Source organism: Cygnus olor, chromosome 10 (genome assembly GCF_009769625.2).
Source record: "Cygnus olor isolate bCygOlo1 chromosome 10, bCygOlo1.pri.v2, whole genome shotgun sequence".
In the NCBI taxonomy this organism is placed as follows: Eukaryota; Metazoa; Chordata; class Aves; order Anseriformes; family Anatidae; genus Cygnus; species Cygnus olor.
In genome coordinates this window covers 9,240,469-9,257,761 of record NC_049178.1, presented here as the reverse complement: position 1 = coordinate 9,257,761, position 17,293 = coordinate 9,240,469, and the positions used below count along the sequence as shown (strand labels likewise).

Below are 17,293 nucleotides of genomic sequence, written 5' to 3'. Positions count from 1 at the left end.
CACGGAGGGGACAGCTGGGTGCCCCCCCCCCCCCCCCCCCCCATGGCAGAAGCGCTGACGCTGGGAGCCAGGGGATTGCTGAGCTCAGCCCGGGGCAGATTTCGGGGCTTTATCCGGGGCCTGGCTTAAGCCGAGCTCCTTGTCCCCGTCCTTGGCCCACTTGGGGCGGCAGCGGCGGCGGCGGCAGCAGTCGGGCGGTGGGCGAGCACTGGAGGCGTCGGGGGGCTGGCGCACGCTGCCCGTCCTGGTGCTGACCTCCACCGAGCGGGCGAGCCGGCGGGCGGCGGAGGCGAGGATGGGCGCAGGGGCCAGCGCCGAGGAGAAGCACTCGCGCGAGCTGGAGAAGAAGCTGAAGGAGGACGCTGAGAAGGATGCCAGGACCGTCAAGCTGCTGCTGCTGGGTAGGCGGGCACGGCCTCGCGGTGGGTTGGGGTGTGAGGGTTGGGGGGGGGGGGGAGGTGCCCAGACCTCCACCCAGCACTCCTCAGAGTCCCACACCCCAAAACCTGCTCCCCATCGCCCCGCTCAAACACGATCGGCCAGCCCCAACTGTGCCCACGCTCCCCAGCACCCCAAAGCCCCTCAGCCACTCACCCGTCCGTCCCATCTGTCCCATCCGTCCATCCACTCCTGCCCCCCCGCCCCAGCCTGCCCCGCAGCCCACCCAACAGCCACCATTTCAGGCGCCCCTAAACCCAACAGCCTGCCCCAACAGCCCCAAGCTCCCCAGCACCCCTTAAACTCACCCAGCCCATCCTACAGACTGCCCTCTAACCCCCCCCCCCCCCCCCCCAAGCACCCCACACACACTCCTGGGCATCCCCAAACCCACCCCAGCCCCCCGCTGCTCCGAGGCACCCCCAAGTCCCTCCCAGCCACGGCTTCAGCTCCGGGGTCTCCCCCTGTGCCCCCCCCAGCACTGAGGGTCCCTCCCGGTCCCCCAGCTGGCGCTCAGTGCTCCCACGGGTGCTGTCTCTCCCCATGTCCAGGCCCAGGGTGTCCCCCCCTGCACTGCCACACCGTGCCCCCAACCCCAACCCTGGTCCCCCCAGAATGTCCCTAGCTGAGTCCCCCACAGCTCCCATCGCCCCGTCCTGGGGGCTGCAGCATCACCACAACCCTGGTGCCCTCACAGACCCCACCATGACCGCCTCCCCACCCGGGGGCTGCAGGATGCTTTCCTGTGCACGCAGCCCCCCCCCCCCCCCCCCCCCAAAGGCAACCACCACTGCAACCACCGCTGTGACCCTGCTTTGTCCCCACAGGGGCAGGGGAGTCGGGGAAGAGCACCATTGTCAAGCAGATGAAGTAAGTGTTGGGGGGGGCTGATGGGGGGCAGCCCATGGGTTTCCCCCCACCTCTTGGTGCCCAGCTCAGCCCCATGCCCCCATCCTGGCCAGGATCATCCACCAGGATGGCTACTCGCTGGAGGAATGCTTGGAGTTCATCGCCATCATCTACAGCAACACGCTCCAGTCCATGCTGGCCATTGTGCGGGCCATGACCACCCTCAACATCCAGTACGGCGACTCGGCCCGCCAGGTGAGGGGCACTCAGCGCAGGGCACAGGGACCCCCCCACACACCGAGCCCCCTCCAGCCCTGCTGAGTCCCTGTCCCGCGCAGGATGATGCCCGCAAGCTGCTGCACCTCTCTGACACCATCGAGGAGGGCACCATGCCCAAGGAAATGTCAGACATCATTGGGCGGCTCTGGAAGGACGCAGGCATCCAAGCCTGCTTCGACCGTGCCTCCGAGTACCAGCTCAACGACTCGGCTGGATAGTATGTGCTGGGGGGCGGGGGGCACCCGTGGGTGCTGGGGCGCAGACCCTGGTGGGAGATGTCTGATGCCCACGGTGTGCCTGGGCAGCTACCTGTCGGACCTGGAGCGCCTGGTGACCCCCGGCTACGTCCCCACGGAGCAGGACGTGCTGCGCTCGCGTGTCAAAACCACCGGCATCATCGAGACCCAGTTCTCCTTCAAGGACCTCAACTTCAGGTAGGGGCTGAGCCCCCCTGCGGGGCTCCAGCATGGTGGTGGTCACGGGGTGGGGGAGTGCTGAGCCCTCCTCGTCCTGCCCAGGATGTTCGACGTGGGCGGCCAGCGCTCGGAGCGCAAGAAGTGGATCCACTGCTTTGAGGGGGTGACCTGCATCATCTTCATTGCGGCCCTCAGCGCCTACGACATGGTCCTGGTGGAGGACGACGAAGTGGTGAGTGCCTGTGCCGGGGGGGGGACAGGGAGGGCTGGCAGGGTCGCCGTGGGGCTAATGGAGCCGTGTCCCTCCACAGAACCGCATGCACGAGAGCCTGCACCTCTTCAACAGCATCTGCAACCACCGCTACTTTGCCACCACCTCCATCGTCCTTTTCCTGAACAAGAAGGACGTCTTCCTGGAGAAGATCAAGAAGGCCCATCTCAGCATCTGCTTCCCCGACTATGACGGTGAGGTGGCCGTGGCTCCTCCGCCGGGTGCAGGCAGCGAGGGGGGTGGTGAAGCTTTGGGTGCCGGCACCCTTTGAGGGGCACCCACCAGGGGTCCCCAGCACCCCACGCGAGCTGTGCCCGGTCCAGGGCCTGCCTCCCGCAGGCTGGGCTGGGAGGGTACTGGGAAGGGGTGGGGGGGACACACGGCCCTGCCTGCCACCAGGTCCCAACACCTACGACGATGCCGGCAACTACATCAAGCTGCAGTTCCTGGAGCTGAACATGCGTCGGGACGTGAAGGAGATCTACTCGCACATGACCTGTGCCACCGATACCGAGAACGTCAAGTTCGTCTTCGATGCCGTCACCGACATCATCATCAAGGAGAACCTCAAGGATTGCGGGCTCTTCTGAGCCCCAGCCCCCACCAACCCCCTCCCACACCCCCACCCCGCTGGTGCCCCTAACCCCCCTCTGCCACTGCCTCTGCTCGTCCCCAGATGCCGGCGATGTGACCTGCGCAGCTCCAGAGCCCCCCCGGGCCTGGGCCACAGCCCTGCCCCCTCCCCGAGGCCACCCCCCCCAGCTGTGAGCACCATGGGTGACACTGGGGGCTTGGGGTCCTTGGGTAGCCCTTGCTGCTGGGGGGGCACTAGGTGCCCGGGGTGATGGATCTCCCTGGGGACCGCAGGTCACCGGATGCCCCTGGAGCCACGTTCCCAAAGTGCTGGGGACCCCTGGGTGCCATTGTCCCACCGCAGGGCCCCTGCAGCATTGTGGCAGCACCTCCCCAGCAAAGTGGCAGCCAGCGCTGCTGGGGGACCCCCAACCACATGGGGACAACCTGGGGGGCTCCAGGTCCATAGTTCCCACCCCCAGGGGCCCCCTCCTGCATCTCTGCTCCCCCCCTTCAGCCCCCCACTCCCTCCCCAGGGAGGAGGAAAGCAGCCACATCAAGGGAGGGGGGGGTATTCTTTTTTTTTTTTTTTTCTTTCTACATTTTATTATTTCAAACCACGTGAACAATTCGGTAAAACATCCCGTGGGAAAAGCGGGGCCTGGCTCCGGGGGGGGACGGGGGGGACAGATCTGGGGGGAAGAGGGGGGGGGCCGCTCTGTACAGCAGGGTCTCCCCCGCCAGCGCAGCTAGACCTATGCACTAGGCTCTATTAGAGAGGGGCTGGGGGGCAGCCGCCCTCTCCCCCTGGCCCAGTGCCAGAGAAGGCGGGGGGGGGGGGCACGCAGCCCCCCCCGTGCGCCGGAGGGGCCCCCCACAAGGCACACGGTTTCGGCATTACCTGCACCAAGACGATGCGACCACTTAGCACTTGACGCTTTTAAATAGTTTCTTAAAAAGGTTTCTTTAAAAAGCAACGTAAACCAAGCTTTGTCTGTGTGTCTGTGTCGGTGTTTGTCGGTGTGTGGGTTGGGTTTTTTTGTGTGTGTGTGGTTTTTTTTTTTGTTTTTTTTTTTGTCTTTTCTGTTTTTTAAAAGGAATGTTATCAGTCGTGGTTCCCTGGGGGGGGGGGGGGGGGTGTCCCCTCACCAGCCCCTGCGGTGGTGGGAGCCCCGCAGCACCCCACGAGCACGACTTTTTGGATGTAAACGGTGCAGAAGTGATTTCCTGGAACCCAATAAAAAAGGGGCTGGGGTGATGGCGACCGGTTAGCAACCACGAGGGAAAAACCCCTGCCCCCAGCCCCACTGGCGGGGGGGGGGGGGGCACGGGGGGAGGACGGAGGGACCGGCGGCTGGGGGGGACGGTGGGAAGGGCCCCAGGCTGGGCGCCACGGGCAGCGCACTCCCACCCCACTGCCACAGTCGTCACCAAAACGTCTCTTTAGGGGGTCGGGGCCGGGGGGGGGGATGAAACCAAAGAGGAGAAGCAGAAGTCGCTGGGCAGCGTGCTCCTTCCTTCGTCGGCACGGCCTAAGGGAGAGAGAGACCGGTGAGCAGGACTGGGGCTGGGGACTTGGGGGTGGGGGGGGGGACACGGGATGCAGGGCTGAGGGCAATGCTCCTCCCGTCCCTGCCGGCACCCACCTCGCCACCCTCAGAAGAGCCCGCAGTCCTTCAGGTTGTTTTTGATGATGACGTCAGTGACGGCATCAAAGACAAACTGCACATTTTTGGTGTCGGTGGCGCAGGTGAAGTGCGTGTAGATCTCCTTGGTGTCCTTCCGCTTGTTCAGGTCCTCAAACTTGCTCTGGATGTAGCCGGCTGCCTCGTCATACTTGTTGGCACCTGGAGAGGGGAAGGTGAGGCTGGGGATGCCCCACGGCACCACACAGCAGCGGCAGAGCCACCGTCACGCAGACCCGCCTGGGCTAACCCCAAACCCACCCATCCCCACTGCACCCCCCACGCCACCAAACCCCACACTGCCAGGGGCCACTGCGTTGCTCCCCAGGGCCCATGGCATGATGGCCACATCAGGACCCCACCCACACGCACTGCGGGGACACTCCTCCAGCCCTAAGGATTCACTGCACAGAGCCCCAAAGGCTTCTTGGGCAGGGACCACCGCTGCCGAGCCCACCGCCAGCCTCCCCTGGCAGAGGAAGCCCCAGCGCAGCCGCTGCTGCCTGCTCCGTACCGCTGTACTCAGGGAAGCAGATGGTCAGGGGGCTGTGCACGATCTTCTCCTCGAAGAGGTCCTTCTTGTTGAGGAAGAGGATGATGGACGTGTCCGTGAACCACTTGTTGTTGCAGATGCTGTCAAACAGCTTCATGCTCTCGTGCATCCGGTTCTGGCAGGGGACAGCACCATGTGAGGCAGGGGCGCCCACCGCGCCGCCTGCCTTCCGCTTGGCCACTAGGCTGGGCTGGGACACTTGTGGCCACCAGAGCAGAGCACGGGGTCCAGCATTGCATGGCGGGCTCCTGGAGAGGGCACCCCAAACCTGGACCATCCCAAACCTGGAACTCCGCCCCCCTCACTTACCATCTCCTCGTCTTCTGCCAGCACCAGGTCGTAGGCGCTGAGGGCCACGCAGAAGATAATGGCCGTAACCCCCTCAAAGCAGTGGATCCACTTCTTGCGCTCCGAGCGCTGGCCGCCCACGTCGAACATCCTGCGGAGCAGGGGCAGCATGGGCAGGCAGCACTCCCGGGCCCCGCCAGCACCCCCAGCCCTGCCTCAGTTTCCCCAGCAGACCCAGGAGAAGGTGTCCATCAACGCGCTGCCCCTATTTCCCAGGCAGCACCGCTCCCCCTGGCAAACAGGGGCAGGATCAGGCCGCCCATGCCTGGAGGCATCACAGTCGTGTTCCCACCTCCAGGAGACAACCTTGCAGACCCGCTCCAGAGTGGGTGCTGCTGGGTTTAGGCTAGAGCTGGGGACGTACCTATGGGATGACGGACAGGATGAAGTGCGCCATGCACCTCTCCCACTCTGGGCACCAGAGGATGCCCTGGCTCCACGGAGCAGAGCCTGGCGGCAGCACTGCATCCTCCACAGACAGATTTTTCTGACTGCTCGGCTGCTGGAGGGGTTCCATCCCTGCTGTGCCCCCCCCCCCCCCCCCCGGCCCAGGGACCCTAGACCCATTCTGCCCATCTCTGCTGGCTCCTCCAAGCCCTGGAGCAGTGTGGAACAGCCACTGCGCAGCCTTGGTTGAGGCGGGCGTTTTGGCAGATGTGCTCCCATCCCAATCCCAGAGCAACCCCAACATCACCACCACCAGAAGCTCAGCACCAGCCCTGCACACCAGCAAGGCTGGGGCATGCTGGCCCCAGCACCCAAACAGGATTCAGCCCTCTGAGGCCAGGGGAGGAGGACTTGTGTCTGAGGAAGGGCTGGGCGTACTTGAAATGGAGGTCCTTGAAGGTGAAGTGGGTCTCCACGATGCCGGTGGTCTTCACCCTGGTCCGCAGCACATCCTGCTGGGTGGGGATGTAGTCGGCCCGGGCTATCCTCTCCAGGTCATTCAGGTAGCTGGGGAGGGAGCAGAAGGGCGCTGTGTAAGCCGGGTGGTGGGGCAGGGGACATCCCGCATGCTGGGGGACATCCCGGGGGTGGCACCAGGCACCCCTATGGTGCCTGCACCAACCAGGCTGGGCAACGCTGAGCCCCCGGCACAGAGACACCCCCCATCCATACCCCAGAGACCCCCTGCAGGCTGGGAACACGGGGACAGGGCCGTGCAGCCCCCTGGGGAACCGCCAGCCCCACCTGATGACGCGGCAGTGGGGACACAGGGGACACACGGAGATGAGGCCGCGGCACCGGGGCCCGCGCAGCCTTAACGCTTCCCCGGCTCACGGCGGGGGGGGGAACGGAAAGAGGAAAGTATTCATCGCCACGGCAACGGGCCACAGCGCCAGCGGAAACAATTTCTGGCGTCGTGCCATTTTTTGTCAAAAAAAAAAAAAAAAAGAAAAAACAAACACAAAGGGCCTCATCCCCGGAGGAAACGGGCACAGGCCTCGGCTCCCGGCAGGGACGTCCCCGCTCCCCGCCAGAGCGGCCGCCAGCTTTAATCGCTCCGGCTCAAGTTAATTGGGTTACGATAAGCAGGCTTCCCCTTGGCAAATTAGGCCCCCCGTAATCTGGGGAGAGCCGCACCGAGCTCACAGGCACCACGGCCGCGGTGGGCGCGGGGCCCCTGCCGCGGGGCCGTCCTCACGTGCTGCGGGGCCGGGGGGCGCTGGGATGGGTGCGGGCAGTGCGGCGCAGGCACAGCCGGAGCCAGGCCGCACCTCCCCGGCGCGCTCAAAAACAGCCGGAAACGCACCCGGCCTCCGGCTGACACAAAAACAGGAAACGAGCGCTGGGGAGGCAGGGCCGTGGCGGTGGCTGTGGCGGTGCTCGGACCCGGCGCCCAGCCTGCCGCCACCTCCGTGCCCCGCAGCTGCGGTGTCCCCAGCCCCGCGGCACCGCACGGCGCAGCACCCGGTGCCCTGCTGCAGGCGTCGCCCCCGGCCCACCGGGTAAAGGCCGAGACCGCAGCTCACTAGCATGAGCTAGAGAAGCCTCTTAATTAACACTAGTCCGACACTCATAACACACTGGATGCAGCATGAATGCTGTTAGGACAATCTCGTTCGGAAGACACGCGTGCATGAATTGCAGGCCTGAGCATCCCCGGAGCTGCAGGGACGGCAGGGAGGCTCTGGCCTGGCACCTCTGCCAAAGGGACCGAACGCGGCGGGTGCCTGCGACTGAGCACGGGGCCGCCACCGCATCTCCTCCAGCACCGGCTCCGGCAGTTGGCTCTCAGGCATCATTTCTGCCGATGATCCCAGCGCAGAAGAGCAATCATGCTTTAGGCAGCTTAACTTATTTAATAAATCTCTTTAGGGATAAATTGAACCAGATGCAGTCAATTTACCTATCTAAGCACGAGTTTGCCAGCTAATACGCTAACATAATGCCAATTTTTTCCCACATGAACTCATTTGAAAAAAAAAAAAAAAACAACGAACCAAAGAAGCTATCTTGTGCATCCCACTCAGAACAAGCATCCCCAAATTTCTTTGGGGTTTTTCCCTGCGTGGTTACTCGCTCCCCACGCAGACAAGCAGCCATGGGGGCAAAGCAACCAGGAGGAACCCCTGGTCACCGGATGGCAGAGCCATCTCGCTGGGCTCTCCCCTTCCCATTTAAGCAACCACAGCAAGGGGGGGAAAACAAAAAAAAAACAAAACAAAAAAACAGAAAACCTCTACCCAGAAAGAAATTCAGCACTAACCATCTTCTTGCAAGGTGAACCAGCACTGGAAGCAGCACCCGCGCAAAGAAAACCTGCGCCCAGCATGGAGGGGGATGAGGGGCCCGAGCCTGGAAAGGAGGGTCCCAGCTGGGGAGCGGGGACACTGCAGGGACCTGGCGTGAGTACGTGACAGGGGGGCACAGCCCCAACCCTGCTCCTAAACCCCACCGAAAGAGGAAGAGAAGGAAGAAGGGTACTCACTAGGCGGCAGAGTCATTCAGCTGGTATTCGCGGGAGCGGTTAAAGCAGGCCTGGACCCCGTGGTCAGCCCACAGCCTCCGGATCACATTGGCAAGGTCCTCAGGCATGATGCCCTGCTCTTCCGCAGCGCAGGAGAGCGCGAAGAGCTGGCGAGCATCGTCCTGCAGGAGAACAGGGCCAGGCGTCAGCTCCACCACCCTCCGCAAGCCCTGGGGACACTGTCCCACGCCAATGCTGCCCATCGCAGACACGTGCAGGAAAAATACAAAAGATTGGCAAAAATCACCTCTCCCAACCCAGAAAGCCCGTGGCTTTCCCCTTTCCTCCCACTGTTCATGCTTCGGGTCCCCCCACCCTATCCTCAGGGCCAGGAGGTCACAGCCCAGGGGACAGCAGAGCTTGGGAAGGGCCACCCTGAGCCCAGGTCCAGTGCTGGCAGCTTCTGCTCCCCAGAGGGACTGGGGCACACGTGGGGGCACGCACCGCTCTGGAGGAATCCCCGAAGTCAATCTGCAGGTTTCCCATGGCCTTGATGATGGCCATGATGGACTGGATTGTGTTGCTGTAGACCACGGCTTTGTACTGCCGGCACTCCTCCTCCGAGTAGCCATCTTCGTGGATGATCCTGGAGGCAGGGGACAGGGTCAGGCTCTGCCCTGAGCGTGGTGCCAGCAGCCGGGGGCTTCCCACAGCCTCTTCAAGCCTGGGAAGCTGCTCCAGCTCCGGCATCACCTCAGATAGACACCGAGGACACGCTCAGTGCCGCAGTACCACAGCGGCCAGCACCACTTCGGGGGCTGGCATCACCAGCTCGGAGCCTTTCCCGTACTGGGGACAGGACACAGGGCAGCGTGGTGCTGCGGGAGGGGACAGCGCTCCCCCCAGCCTCCCCACCTGCTCTAGGCAGGAGGACGAGCCCAGCGGCACCCACAGTGCCCCACCAGGGACGGGGACGTTCCCGGCTGCCCCGCTCTTCCCCGTCAGGTATTGGCTTTCACAGTGGCGCTCTGCGGCCGGCATAGCCACAGGCACCTGAGCTCACCGCCTCCTCTAACTGCACGCCGATGAAATATTCAAAGGACAGCTCGCTGGATAACAACCCCCGCTGGCACTAGCCTGGCGGCAGGGGCGCTGGGGACATTGGGGACAACAGTAACCAGTCCTTGGGGTACTGGGAGGGACGGGGCAGGCCTGCAGACTACTCACTTCATCTGTTTGACGATGGTGCTCTTCCCAGACTCGCCGGCACCTGCAGAGGAAGGGGACAGACAAACGGACGAGCTGTGAGCTGCAGCCTGAAGCCAGGGATCCCCCTGCCACCGCGGATACCCCACCACACGCTGGGACCCCGGCTGTCCCACAGCTGAGGCGGCACTACAACAGCAGGAGAGCAGGGCCGGGGGGACAGAACCCAACACAGGGCCATTCTGTGACACCCAGGGTCATCTGCACAGCTGGGGAAAACCCAGGCAGGTTTGGCGTCGGCCAGGGATGTGTCACCCTCGGTGGCAGCTCCGCCACCACCCCGAGAAGAGGGGACGTGCAGCTCCCGCCAGGCTGTCCCTCCCCGGGCTGGGAGGGCGGAAGGAGTGAAGTCATCCTGGCTGCAGAAAGGGGAAGCTAAAAGGGGAAGCTCGAAGGGACGCTGCCCATCCCTTGTCCCTTCTCTGGGCTGGGACAACCGCCCAGAGCAATCCCCCAGCGCAGGGGCTTTGAGCAGCACCGCTGGGGGATGCCAACGGCAGAGCTGGGTGGGATGCAAGCCCTGGGGTCCTCCGGTGCGAGGTCCCAGCAGCACAGCAGCTGGGGCAGCCTCTTCCAGCCCTCCCTGGGGATCCCCCAGCCTGGGCCACGCCTCAGGCCTGGCCCCGGCCCCCCGCCACATGGGCTGCTCGCACCCCAGGCACTGCTGGAAGGTCCCGGTGGCCGCAGAGCCGCCCTTAAAGAGGGCCCCAAGCAGCCAACAGCAGGGCTGCTCTGCCGCTGGCCACAGAGGGGGAAGAGAGATTACAGAGGAGCTCAAAAAATGGAGATTATGCTAAAATTAACCTGCAAAAGCACAGCTCGTGGTTGCGGCTGAGACGCAGCAGCAGGGAACAAGGCAGTGGCGGCTCGAGGGGCGCGGGCAGACGTCACCTTCTTCATGGGTGACAGCCGTGTGCCCTTGTGGAGAGCAGCGTGGCCCCACACAGCCCAGGTACGATGAGGCCACACAGGGGTTATACGCTTGCCGCAGCACTGGGAGCCCGCTGCCTGCTTCAGCTGCTCCGCTCTTGCGAAAACGCGGCAGCGCCGCACTTGTGGCTGCAAGCGCAGCAGGGCAGGAGCCCAGCGCCCTTCCATAGTCACCGCTGTCCCCTCCTGCCCTGGGCAGCCAGCGTCACGCCGTGCCTGTCTGCCTACCTTCAGGACCACGCACCCTGATCCCCCTGCAATGCTCACTTACAACAAAAAGCACGATGCTTTTCTTGGCGCTTGCCCCAGGTGTCCCCTATCGCACCTCCCACGCTGCCACTGCTCTCTCCCATCCAACTCCCTGAAACCACCGTCCTTCTTAACCCTAACTGCTGTCCCCAAAGCCAAGTGCCAGCAGCGAGGGTCACACCCCGGTACATGCTGGGCAGACCATCCCTCTATCTCCAGCCCATGCCGCAGGGCCACAAGGCAGCAGCACCCCGCACCCAAGGCAGGACCCAGCACGCATCTGCAGCATCTTTCTTTGGTTACGGGGCTCCGCGGATGACACGTGTTTCTCATTTGGCCCAAAACACACAGTTTGGCTGGAACCTCGCAGGCTTGACCCGACGGAAATAAAACTGTACTTGGTTTGGAGAGGCGGATCGAGTTTCTTTCTTTCTTTCCACCCAGAGCTTCCCCCGTCTCTGAAGGCCGTCTCCTTTGGAAAAGGATACCCACAGCCAGCCACGCCACGCGGAAAATCCCTGCTCAGACAGGCTGGCTGCAGGGCCACGGCGCAGGGCAGGTCCCCACGCAGGGACAGTGCCCGGCCCCAGGGGACCCCAGGCCATGCAAGCGCCCCACGCATGGAGAAGGGTTCTGGGAGCTACGTCAGTGCCAGCCCCATGCGGGGACACCGTGACAGCAGGAGCTGGCCTAGGGCACCAAGCATCGTCCCCACGGACCCCGAGCATCCCCGAAGCCCACTGTTGCAGCCCGTAGAGGTGTCCCTGTGGTGGGGGCTGCACGGCCAGCCCGCTCCCTGCCAGCACATCGCTGCTCTCCTCTCCCCACGGCCTCGAGGGCCCCACAACTGCTCCCCAGACGTGACCCTTGCCTGCAGCAGGGCCCGCGGCAGGAGGAGCGCAGGGAGGGATGGAGCCCAGCCGCAAGCGCACGCGTGCAGAGCCGGTTTTCAAACCAAGCATTGAGTCTGAGTCACGTTAGCTGCGGGGAAGGCATTTTTTCCTTTCGTAATCTGTATTTAGCAGGAGCACTTTAGTACCTCATTAACTCTGACAGCCTAATCCCAGCCTGAGCAGTGCCTGAAGAGGTGGGGGTGCCAGCGTTGGGCAGGATGGGGCCCCCGTGCCCCATGGCACCCAGACCTGGGCACCGCTCGGCACGGGCAGAGCCCTCGGAGACGTGCGGCAGCACCCAGCAGGACACTGGGACCACCGCAATGAGTTTCCCCCTCCAATTTCCCTTCCAAATCACCTCCTTTCCCTAATGAACCAGTAATTGCCTAGGGAGCTGCACTCGGTGTGACCGGGTGCTGCCACCAGCGTGCAGACAGCAGCTGGGACAGGGACACCGGGCAGTAGTCACACGATGCTGGGCGGGTATGGGAAGCCAAATCATCCCCTCGCAACCCCACACGGACAGCACAAGGGCTCGGGGCCCCCCTGGAAGCTGCTGCCAAGCAGCCCAGCTTTGGGGCCGGGCTGGGAGCTCCACCCTGTCCACAGCTCCAGGCCCCTGAGGAAGGTACCAGCCACCGGCTGCCAGCCCCAACACAACCAGTGGGCAGGGGGACATGGCAGCGCATGCGCTTCCAGAGAGGGGCGGCTTCCTCGTGGCGAGGAAGGATGCTCCTGCCCGGCCCGAATGGCCTGCCCAGTGCCCCTGTACTGCCATCACTGGCTGCATCCCCCCGGTGCACTCCAGAGGGTCCCAAGCCTGCATGCTGCCCACGGGCCCCGGGGACGGAGGCACGATGCTGCCACCCGCGCCCTGTCACAGCTGGGCCTGGCCCGGATCACGGCCGCTGGGAAACGACCGCGCTCGTTCCCAGACCGTCCTACAAAAACAGGAGGAGAGTGCGTGCTCTTGGGCTGCTTTTCCCTGTTGAAAATAAGCTTTTAAAATTTTAAAAGTAAGCAAGCAGATGGCCAGCTCCAAAACACAACCTCCCAGCCGAGGAGAAACTTGTTCAGCTGCGGATCCAGCTTCCTTTCAGAGAGCCCCAGAGCCCACTCCTGGGGACCCCAGCATCACCGGGAGCAGGGCTGGAAAACATCCCCAGCCCTGGGCAGCCACCAGGATGCACCCATTGGGCAGGCGAGGGACAGGGGCAGCAGGGACTGGTCCCTTGGACTGGCCACTGAATGGGATTTTCAAAGCTCTTCATTAAAAGCATAGTCACCATGGATGGGAGAAAAAGACTTAAAAAAAAAAAAAAAAAAAAAAAAAAAAAAAAAGATTCCCCTCGACATTTTCCTTGCTATCTAAAATAGATGGAAAATTGCTTTAAAAATAATTGCATGTAAAAAAAAAAAAAAAAAAAGCCACAGCAACGCCAAGTGTTTTTCCAAGCGGCCATCTGACTGCTGCACAGAGCTGGCCACTCTCCAGGACGGCCCTGCCAGCCCCAGGGGAGCTGGGTGGGTGCTGCCACCCGGGGGTCCCCACGTGCCCCCCCCAGCATGTGCCGCGAGGGGAGAGGGGACAGCACCGTGCCGGGGCTGCCTGCACAGAGCTCGGAGCAGAGGGTGGAGGGGACAGCACCCCCTGTGCCCCCATCACATCCCAGCGTGCCCCCCCCAACCCATCCCAGGGGGCCAAGCACCAGAGCTTGACTTTGAAGGCGCTGAATTGGGGCTCAAAAGGGGTGCAGGGCAACTCGGGGGCACCTGGACACGCGGCATGGGCTGGACCGCAGCTGCATCCAGCCACGCCATCCACTTCCAGGCAGCCGATGGAGACGCGACTCAGCCTGTGGCTTTCTGGCAAAAAGTGCTGAAAGCACACCAAAAAAAAATCCTCTGCGGGAAGGATGTTCGGAGCAAGCAGGGGAGGAGTGTCTGGGCCAGGAACGGCTTTTCTGAACACCCCCCTGCCACCGACAAGGGATGCTGACGTTTACAAGCCGGACAGAACTATTCCTGTGCCTTTTTTCCAGGAACTAAGAAACTTTCCTTCTTGTTTTCTGCCTCTGAAATCCCAGAACAGCAGCTCTCTCCCACCATCCCACCGGCACCTTCACGCCCTTGCCCCCGGGGCTGTGGTGACACCGGGTCCCTTGTGCCCCTGCAGGGACGGAGGGCAGCGAGCTGTCCTGCCCCGGACAGGGTCAGGGCCACCAGCACCCACCCCTGGGTGCTGCACAGGGAGGTTTCTGTAACCTGCAGCAGGTTTGCATGCCCATGTCACCAACACATCTGCAGAGGTGGGCAAGCACCAAGGCTGGGTGCCCGGGGCGCACCCAGCACCCATGGGGGCACCGCTCAGACCCACTGGGCGCTCCCCAGCCTGCCCCCACCCCACAGCCGGGTGCCCCCCGATCGCTGCCCCCAGGTCGCGGAGCGGTGCGGGTTGGAGCAACGGGCACTGCCCCGGGGTGCTCGCAGCCCCATCGGGCCCAGCTGCCTCCCCCTGCTTGCACACACCGCGACGAGCGGCGCAGGGCGGGGAGGAAGGAAAAGCAGCGAGGCAGGAGCAGGCGCTGCAGGGCCGGCTGCCCGCAGGCACGCGAGCCAGCGGCAGCCCCGTGAGCACCGGGGAAACGCCGCCGCCGAAAGTCGCAGCTGGTCCCTCCCTTCCTCTATTTTTGTGCAAGCAGAAGAAGTAGCTGAGCCCGGGTGCCGCAGCCACCTCCCCGGCGAGGCCCGGCTGGGGAGCAAACCCGGGGCCTGGCACCGCCGTCACCCAGCCTGGGACGGAGCCACCGTCACCCCGAGGGACGGCATCACCTCGACAGCACCCCGAAGCCACACGCAGCACCCCTGCCAGCTCGCCGCAGGCCTCCGACTGAGAGCCGGCACTAGGGAGCACCCAGCTCCCAGCGGGAAGGGCACAGGGAAGGGCTTTGGTTTGCCAGCGGCGCCTGTGGGGGCTTCCCACGAAACCCGAGCGAGAGGCACGGATCACCTCCGTGCTACAGCCTGAGAGCTGGCAGCCAAGAAATCCCTCTTCCTTCTTAATGCTAAGCAGGCAGAAAATGGTTTAGGGACTGTTTGCTCGGGGTACCGCTTGTCCACCACCAGCAACACATCGAAACGGGCGGCAGGAGCACCGAGGACCATGCGTCTTCCCCACCAAACCCCAAACCAAACGCCGCTGAGTTTGAGGGGGGGGTCTCCCTCTTAACTGGATTTCTCCTGCTGTCTGCAAGCCCTGCCCTCAGTGACAGGCCCCAAGGCGCACACGGGTCTGCTTCACCAAACTAACACAAAAATAGGCGGAAAATGAAAAAGCCATCAGGGAGGAAGGGGCCGGTGGCCCCGCACGCCCAGCACCGCTTTTGGCAGCAGCAAGGATTCGGCAGCACCGAGGGTTTCACTTCTGCCTTGCACCAGGCAGAACGAGCCAGGAACACGAAGCCTGTGCTGGGGGGAGGCAGAGGCTCGCGCCCTGCGTTGCAGAGGCCGGGTGGAGGCAGCGCGAAGCCTGCCCGCGGAGGAGGACGCGGTGGTTGAGGAGCCGCCAGGCGGCAACTGAGGGGCTTTGATTTGTGGGCGCAGCACCGGGAGCCCCGCCAGCACGCACAGAAGCCGCGGTGTCTGCTGGCGGCGGCGGGCAGCTCCCGTCACCCTCCCCATCTGGGGGGGCTCTCAGCTCCTCCTGCGCAGCACCCGGGACCCCACAGCAGGTGCCACCCTGGCGGGCTCCGGTGCATTTTCCGGGCGCATGGTTCAGAAATGGTCAATAACAGCGGAGGGCTTCAGCACTGTTTATACTTGAACAGCTGCTAGGTGGAAAATAATAATGATAATAATAATAATAATAATAATAATAATAATTAATAATAGAGTGGTTTTGCTCTGTTTTTGGCTTTGGAAACCCGCTGAAATCAGAAAACCAGACTGGCCCCGTTACTGCCCTCCTCCTCAGCTCCACTTCAGGGCCAGCGCAGTGCCCAGCCCCGGGGAGTGCTGTGGGCACCCGGCGCTGCCCTGCGTGCCCTCGGCCGCCCCTTGCTGCCCCGGCCAGCCAGCAGCGAGCAAGGAGCGCTGCTCCCGCATCGCCCACCCCACACCAGCGGCACGCCGCCGCCAAGCACCCAGCTGCCCTCTGCCGCCACGCGGGGTGCCCCGGGCCTGCCCGAGCATCGCCGCTCTCCCCTGGGAGGAGATAACGGGGGGCCACTTCGGGCACCGCCGCGACGCAACGGAGGCACCACGTGTCCGCCCTGCAACACCCGCGGGGTTTCGCTCCGCCAGCGCCTTCCCCTCCCCGGAAACGAGCGGGGCTGGGGCTGCCCGTGCCTCCTGCCGGGTCGCACAGCGCGGGGGCAGCCCCCGGCCCCGAGCCCCCCCCAAGTCCCGGAGCCGTCCTCGGGCAGCAGCGAGCCGGGAGCCGCGGCTCTGCGGGAAGGGGCGCGCGGGGCCAAGCATCGCGGCGATGAAGTGCCGGCCTTGCAGCGGTACCTCCGGACATCTCGGGGCAGGCGGCGGCTGCACAAATAAGCGGCTGCCTGATTTCACCATGACTTCCTGCTGCTCTCGGCTTCCTCTCTCCAAGAGGGCGACGAGAAGACGGCGGCCGCTGGCGAGAGGCAGCCGGGGGGGGCGGGGGGGGTGTTTCTCCTCCAGGCTCGACCCGTGCTCGGGGCTGGGGGGGTCCCCGGGGGAGCGAAGCCGGGCGGCAGCCCCGAAAGCGAGCGAACGACGTGCGGGCGAGGCGGGGAGAGGGCCCCACGCAGCATCCCCGGCGCACCGGTCCCGTTAGGGGAGCGGCCCCGCGGTGCGGCCCCGGGGGGCTCGGGGGGAGGAAGGAGGTGCGCGGGGGGGGGGTCCCGGCGCCCCGCACCGAGCCGGGGGGGGGTTGGGGGTGCCCGGGATGGGCGCCGCTAGGGTGGGGGCGGCACGGCGGGGGGGAGGGGGGTGGGGGGCAGCGCCCCCTTTGCGAGGGGGGGGGTCCCAGGAGATGGGGGGGGTGGAAGCGCAGGGCGGCTGCGGGCCGGCCCCCAAAAGAGGGAAGGGGGTGGGGAGTCACGGGGAAGGGCGGGGGCACAGCCGGGGGATGCCCGGGGCTGGGGGGGGAGGAAGGAGAGGGGGGAAGTACCGGGCGGCGATACCGGGGATGGGGGGGGGGGGGGGGGGGGGGGGGTGGGGGGGGGGGGGGCGACCAGCGGGGGGGTGCCCCGGGGTACCGGGATGGGGGGGGCGAGGGGGGGATGATGCCGGCGGGGGCGGCGCACACGGGGTGGGGGGGGGGGGGGGGGATGCCCGCCGGGGGGCGCCGCTCACCCAGCAGCAGCAGCTTCACCTCCCGCGCCGCCTTCTCGCCGTCCTCCCGCAGGTTGCGGTCGATCATGCGGGAGCGCTCGGCGGCCGCCTTGTCCTCGGCGCTGACGGTGCAGCCCATGGCGGCGGCGCCTCCGCTCCGCGCTCCGCCGGCTCTGCCCTGCCCTGCGCGGCGCGGGCGGGGCCGGGCGGGGCGGGGCCGGGGGCGGGGCCTGGAGGGAAGGGGGCGGGGCCTGGAGGGAAGGGGGCGGGGCCAGAGGGAAGGGTGTGGCCACGGGGAAGGGGCGGGGCAATGGGCGCGGGA

The 17,293-nt window shown here is 64.8% G+C and overlaps 2 protein-coding genes across 3 annotated transcripts; one reads left to right on the top strand and one right to left on the bottom strand.

Moving 5' to 3' along the window:
- Window positions 1-32: 32 nt before the first annotated feature.
- GNAT1 (G protein subunit alpha transducin 1) lies at window positions 33-2,886 on the top strand. Of its 2 annotated transcripts, XM_040568900.1 has the most exons (8): window positions 33-401; window positions 1,266-1,308; window positions 1,401-1,542; window positions 1,626-1,783; window positions 1,872-2,000; window positions 2,085-2,214; window positions 2,294-2,447; window positions 2,653-2,886. In XM_040568900.1, the coding sequence occupies exons 1-8, from the start codon at window positions 296-298 to the stop codon at window positions 2,841-2,843; spliced, it is 1,053 nt and encodes a 350-aa protein (XP_040424834.1). In that variant the 5' UTR covers window positions 33-295; the 3' UTR covers window positions 2,844-2,886. The 2 variants fall into 2 exon arrangements, with proteins under 2 accessions (XP_040424834.1, XP_040424835.1); XM_040568901.1 differs by lacking the exon at window positions 33-401 and having other exon boundaries at window positions 1,151-1,308; window positions 1,401-1,783.
- Window positions 2,887-3,757: 871 nt separating this feature from the next.
- On the bottom strand, window positions 3,758-17,184 carry GNAI2 (G protein subunit alpha i2). The gene is made up of 9 exons (XM_040568899.1): window positions 16,993-17,184; window positions 9,551-9,593; window positions 8,828-8,969; window positions 8,345-8,505; window positions 6,238-6,366; window positions 5,374-5,503; window positions 5,026-5,179; window positions 4,473-4,673; window positions 3,758-4,358 (listed from the first exon to the last, which is right to left on the bottom strand). The coding sequence occupies exons 1-8, from the start codon at window positions 17,108-17,110 to the stop codon at window positions 4,483-4,485; spliced, it is 1,068 nt and encodes a 355-aa protein (XP_040424833.1). The 5' UTR covers window positions 17,111-17,184; the 3' UTR covers window positions 3,758-4,358; window positions 4,473-4,482.
- Between the last annotated feature and the right edge of the window lie 109 nt (window positions 17,185-17,293).